General features: G+C 45.1%; 1 protein-coding gene across 1 annotated transcript in view; it reads left to right on the forward strand.

Annotated features, from left to right (window-relative positions):
- PLEKHD1 (pleckstrin homology and coiled-coil domain containing D1) overlaps positions 1 to 2,985 on the forward strand; it is a 99,716-nt gene extending 96,731 nt beyond the window's left edge. Inside the window, exon 13 of the mRNA XM_063948014.1 lies at positions 1,858 to 2,985. Coding sequence (XP_063804084.1) covers positions 1,858 to 2,015 — 158 coding nt within the window. The 3' untranslated portion in view covers positions 2,016 to 2,985. The remainder of the gene's footprint in view (positions 1 to 1,857) is intronic.
- Positions 2,986 to 6,497: the final 3,512 nt, after the last annotated feature.

Consider the following 6,497-nt stretch of genomic DNA (forward strand, 5'->3'; position numbering starts at 1 on the left):
TGAACTCGATGGACAAATTGTCTTTTTTCAACCTTAGATACTATGTTACTATGTTACTATGTTACTTGTACATACCCTGGGATGATGAGAGGACACTGCTGGCCATGGCACAGCTGTGAGAAAGTAGGGAGAGCCGCTGTGGCTGAGCATGAGCTCCCACTCTCCTCCACAACAACATTTATATCTATCAAGCGGTGACTACTGTTTGCCATAAATATTTTAGTAATAAAATAAATAAGGCTACCATTATTAATAATAGTGATCAAACAAAACAGGCTTACAATCTATAGAATCACACACAGTAGGGTACTTGTGGTAGTGGTGATTCCCCAGAGCATCTTCTGTGCAGGGTCCTGATTCACTCTGATCTGCGGCCAGATAAAACGAATGTCATATGGTGGCTACTGTGAAATCTTCTGAAACTGTAGTCTACGTAGCTTTGAACTTAGGGCCTAATTCAGACCTGATCGTAGCTACTATCAGGCGCACTGACATACGGGGGGGACGCCCAGCACAGGGCTAGTCCGCCCCGCATGTCAGGTCCGCAGAAGTTCAAAAGCATCGCACGGCAGCGATGCTTTTGCACTTCAGGTATAGCTCCCGGCCAGCACAGCTTTTGCTTGCTGGCCGGGAGCTACTTGTCGCTGCCCGGGTCGCAGCAGCTGCATGTTATGTCACGCAGCCTCTGCGGCTCGCCTCCCGCATGGTCCGGCCACGCCAGCGTTGGCCGGACGGCGCCCACAAAACGGCGGCCAAACGCAGCCGTGCCACCCCCTCCCGTCCAGCGATCGCCTCTGCCTGTCAATCAGCAATCAGGCAGAGGCAATCGTTAGCGCCAGCTCATGCGCAATTCTGACCTGATCGCTGCGCTGCGATGAACGGCAGCATGCGATCAGCTCAGAATGACCCTCTTAGTGGGGTAGATTTACTAAAGCTATTAAAAAAGGCAAGTTGTGGTGTTACCAATAGGAACCAATCATATTCTGTCTAACATTTTCTAGACTGCAATAGAGAAAATGTACCTAATATATGGTAGGTTGCTATGGGCAGTTTTCATTTTTAGATGTTTCAGTAAATGTACCCCTGTGCCTCAGCGATGCCACTGCTGAATTGATAAACTGCAATCACATAGATGTGTGCCCCCAACAGTGTGACCTCTACAGGACCCGATTCATCGCTACACGCAAACATACTTGCCTACTATTGAAAAAGCATTTCAGGGAGATGTGAAAGTAACACCTATGAGTGCGGACATGTACGGCTACATCTGAGAGGCGTGTCATGAAAATGACTTACATCCAAATGTAAATGAGCCCTAAAGTTAGTAAGATCTACTTGTTGAAGAAAAGACTCATATTTTGCAGGATTTGTGTATTGTGTTTTACAAGAGGTTCCATATACTGTAAGTGGCCACAAGAAACGTTTAAAATGCATGTAGCCTAGTTATAATAACCAATACAGGGAAATGGCACTGATGATACCATTTAAATGTATGTATCTATGATTTATTTTTTTCAGGGAGATTGAGGGACCACTCAGGGAGTGAGGGAGATTGCTACTATTTCAGGGAGTCTCCTGCAGAATGAGGGAGGGTAGGCAACTATGCTTGCAAAGTGTCTGCATCTGTGATTTTTTGTTGTTGTCATATTGTGCATGCGTGTGAGGTTTCACGAGCAGATGCACAGGGGCAATGAGGGGAATAAGCAAAGATTAGCATTTATTTCCGAGTGTGTAGTGCAGTAACAAATACAGCTGCTTTGTGTGCAGTTCTGATTCAATCCAAGTGTGTATAAGTTATACTGTAAGACACACCCTGTACCTTGTACTATATACTCACTCTCTGCTTTTCTCTTCCAGTGAGACACTCACATTCCTTCTTGATGTCTCCGGCTGAGACCAGCGACATCCAGAGCCTCAAAGAAGCCGCCATAAATGTAACTAGAGACAAACATTTCAGAGAAACCCTGTACAAGATCATCACACAGAAGGAGCCCTCCCAGGGACACGAGAAGTAACTACTTACTGTTTACTATACAGGACCATAGCAAACAGATGGCGAACACTCTTCATCCCTTTTGTCACATTATTGTATTGTTACATATAGCAATGATATACTGTACTCACATAAATCTCATAATATAGGCATGTTTGTGTGAGTATTATGCACAATATTCATGCTACATTTTAGGTTTTTGTATGCTGCTGCAGATATATCAAGGAGGGTCATTTACAATCCACGGCACCCAGTGCAAGTGCAAAAGCCGCAAATGGTGTGTTACCCTCCTACCTTTGCGTGAATTAAGCTAGTTTTGCAAGGAATCATGGTGGTCATTCCGAATTGTTAGCTCGCTAGCAGTTTTTAGCAGCCGCGCAAACGCTAAGCCGCCTCCCACTGGGAGTGTATTTTAGCTTAGCAGAAGTGCAAACGAAAGGATCACAGAGCGGCTACAAAATATTTTTGTGCAGTTTCAGAGTAGCTCCAGACCTACTCAGTGCTTGCGATCACTTCAGACTATTCAGTTCCTGTTTTGACGTCACGAACAACACACCCTGCGTTCGCCCAGCCACGCCTGCATTTTTCCTGGCACACCTGCGTTTTTTCGAACACTCCCTGAAAACGGTCAGTTGACACCCAGAAACGCCCACTTCATGTCAGTCACTCTGCGGCCAGCAGTGCGACTGAAAAGCATCGCTAGACCTTGTGTGAAACGACTTCGTTCATTGTAATAGTACGACGCGCGTTTTTTTGCCTGATCGCTGCGCAGCAAATGAAAGCAGCTAGCGAACAACTCGGAATGAGCCCCCATATGAGTGTGAATCGACGATTCTGCAGGGTTAAAAAGGTTATGCATTTTTGGTACACACAATCTCTCTGATTTTCAATGAAGTGATGCCTGTAATGCTGTCTTGGTTAATGTGAGCGAAAGATTACACCACCTCAATTAGTACTTTGAAAAAAATAAAATAAAGTTTCAATTAATAAAAGAGATAATCCTAATGTGGTAGTGGGCTGGATTGACTGTGATGCATTTACGGTTTCCACAAAACACTTTTAGCAGCTTTTCAGCAAATCGCAAGCCTACAGTAGGCCAAGTTTTCTTGAGTGTAGATCATTGGGTCGACCTTAAAAAGGTCAACCGTGTCTACGTCAACCCCAAAAGGTCGACATGCACTTGGTTGACATGGACTAAAGGTCAACACAGAAAAGCTAGACACAGGAAAAGGTCAACATGAGTTTTTTAATATATGTTTTGTGTTGTTCACTCCATAAAATAACCAGGAACCCCAATTAGTGCACCGCGACGCCTTGCATGACTCGCGCTGCGGGCAAGGTTCCTCGCTTTACTACCGTTGTGCTCCGCACAGGTTACTATTCCCAATCGTAATCCATGTGGATGATAAAGTCTGAAAATTTTTAAATTGTAAAAAACTAATGTCGACCTTTTCCTCTGTCAAACATTGCCATGTCGACATTTTGACCATGTAGACCTTTTTGCAATGTTGAACTTATGCATGTCGATTAATAGTGGTCAACCTATTGACTGTCGACCTTAGTAATGTTGACCTATCATCCGGGTCCCAGTTTTCTCTTACTGGGGGTTTTCTAAATATCATGAAGTGGAACGTGGATATACTGTACGTACTCCTTGGAATGTACTAGCCAGACAAGTTGGTGCATGAGTGTCCATTAAGAAGCATTGTGGGACCACAGATTTGCAGTTTATAAAGAACCCTGGGTAGATGGTCGTTATGGGGGAGAAGCGGTATCAGCGCCATTATGTGCGCTGATAATGCTTCAGCTCCTTGAATGAAGAGGAGAAGTGTACTCAAGTGACAGGGGCACTATGTCTTTATCAGTGCTAGGCTGATGCGTCATTGGGGACCTAACAGGGATTGCCGGAGGGGGGAGTTTTCACTCCCCCTCTCTGGTGACCGAGATCTTCATACATCTTGACACTAGTGCTTCCCACTTTGACTTTGTAAACTTTATCACCATCTCCTCTTTTCTTAACTCACCCTACTTCTATTAGAATAGAGAAAAGTAGGCAATTAAGGGCTATCGGATTTCCCAAAGTGATGAGCCTGTGTCCTCATGCTATATATATGAAGATCATTTTACATAGAGGTTTATTTGTCTCACAATTTTCTATTCAGATTGATAAGAGTCTCACATCATTATTCTGTGTAGTTGTAGTACTCTGCTCCTTCCAGTATCTACAGTAATGGTATTCAAAGTACTATGTGCGTCTGTTTCCTTCCTCATGTCATGTCATGGCCCCATCGCGCCCCTCACCCTCACCCCCACACACTGTTGTCGTTCATCGTTGCTGGCATCGGCAAGCCTGTATGCACTTGCCGAGGCCGGAACCCCGCTGGGTTCTGTCGCTGATGACATTGCATCGTTTGCGAGTCGTCTAGTCTGTACCTAGCATTACATTATAGGATAGTTCAACTCAATCAGTCCTATTTGAAAGACTGTCTTTAATGCAAGAAAGCATTTAAGCATTAACAACAGTGAGTTCCCCCTCGTTTATAGTGACTATACTTTACCTTTCTCACCATTCACATATGTTTTTGTACAACTATATTATTTTTTGTGGGAGACATTTTGAACATAGAGATGTGTTCTCATACATCTTTGCGGTAGTCACGCCAAACAGCCCCTCTTGGCACACCAGGTTGCGGGAGAATCTTCTAGCGTTGGGCGTCTTTTTTGCCTAAAATGCATCTTACTCGCAACACAATACAACTAGGACGCATCAAGAGACAGTGCTGATTAATGTGATTTACGACACTTGTATATCCGTGTGCGACTGAGTCTCTAAGGCAGGGATGGGGAACCTTCGGCCCTCCAGCTGTTGTTAAACTACACATCCCAGCATGCCCTGCAACAGTTTTAGCATGACCAAATAGCAAAACTGTAGCGAGGCATGCTGGTATGTGTAGTTCAACATCAGCTGGAGGGCCAAAGGTTCCCCACCCCTGCTCTAAGGGGTATATTCAATTGAAGTCGAAAACTGCCGTCTGTCGAAAAGACGGCAGTTTTCGACTTTTTAAGGTCGAATCCTGATTCGACCTATTCAATATATCCTTAAATTTTTCGACAAGTCAATTAATTCGACTTGTTGAAAAGCACGTGGATTGGCGGAATAGCTGCCGATCCACGTGCTTGTGTCGAAAACGGGGCCAAAACCAACAGGTTTTGGCCCCCTTTTCGACCATCTCAGTCCAACATCAAAAGATGTCGGACTGAGATGCGGACCCAGAGGAGGAGAGGGGGGAGAGCACGCTGCTGGAGCCGGGTGGAAGCTGCCGTGAGGTCGGGTGGCTGAGTGACATCCTGCTGCAGCGCTACTGTAGCGCTGATCTCCCCTGTAGGCCCGCCGGCTGTCCCCCGCTAGTCTCCCCGCGGCTCGCCCCCCTTCTCCTCCTCTGCGTCCCATCTCAATTCGACTTGAAAAAGTCGAATTAAGATGAGATTGAATAGGGGTTGTCGGATCCATCCCGACAAATACATGTCGGAGTGGATCCGACTTTAATTGAATATGCCCCTAAATCTGTACATGAAGTACTACCATGTAGCAGCTGCAGCTTTTTTGCAATACAAGTTCTGTTCTGCTCCGTATACAGACCCAGTCACACACAATATTCAAGTGTCATCAAATTAATCAGCACAGTCTCCTTGTGTGTCTTTTTGGAAAGAAAAGACACCCAATGTTAGCAGAGTTGCACGGGACCTGGCTGCTCACTCACGTCAGGCATCTCGCGCTGCATAGTGTATGGAGACCGGATGTATGAGGGCACATCTGCAATTTTCCTTTCTGACATTTTGGCGTATATTTACTAAAGGTCGATTTTAATCGATTCTAAACCGATGTTTCGTTTCAGGGGCTAAAACACACATTTACTAACATTTAGAAATCACTCTAAAAAAACGCCTGTTAATAAATGTTCTTAGAATCTACCTTTTGTAAATATACTTCTTTATGGTTTTTGGTCATCAGATAGGTCAAAGATATTATTATCACTTGAGGCTGGACGTAGGGTAAAGCTGCGATATGATTTACATTTGTGTCCGACTCATTATTATCATCTGCATAGTTTAGGCAGTGTTACAGGATCATTGTCGTTGACGTCAGTACAGCAGGAGGACGGATCAGCCATTGTTATGAATAAAGGGGGTCATTCCGAGTTGGTCGCTAGCTGAAAATGTTTGCTGCACAGCGATGATGCAAAAAAAGGCACATCTGCACATGCGTATGCGGCGCAATGCGCACGCGCAACGTAATTTCACAACGGCCGATGTAGTTTTGCACACGTTATAGCGATTCTTTTCAGTCGCAATGGCCTCCGCAGAGTGATTGACATAAAGTGGGCATTTCTGGGTGGCAACTGACCGTTTTCAGGGAGTGTTCGGAAAAACGCAGGCGTGCCAGGAAAAACGCAGGCATGGCTGGGTGAACGCAGGGCGTGTTTGTTACGTTAAATCCGGAACG

This window comes from Pseudophryne corroboree, chromosome 12, assembly GCF_028390025.1.
Source record: "Pseudophryne corroboree isolate aPseCor3 chromosome 12, aPseCor3.hap2, whole genome shotgun sequence".
NCBI classification, from domain to species: Eukaryota; Metazoa; Chordata; class Amphibia; order Anura; family Myobatrachidae; genus Pseudophryne; species Pseudophryne corroboree.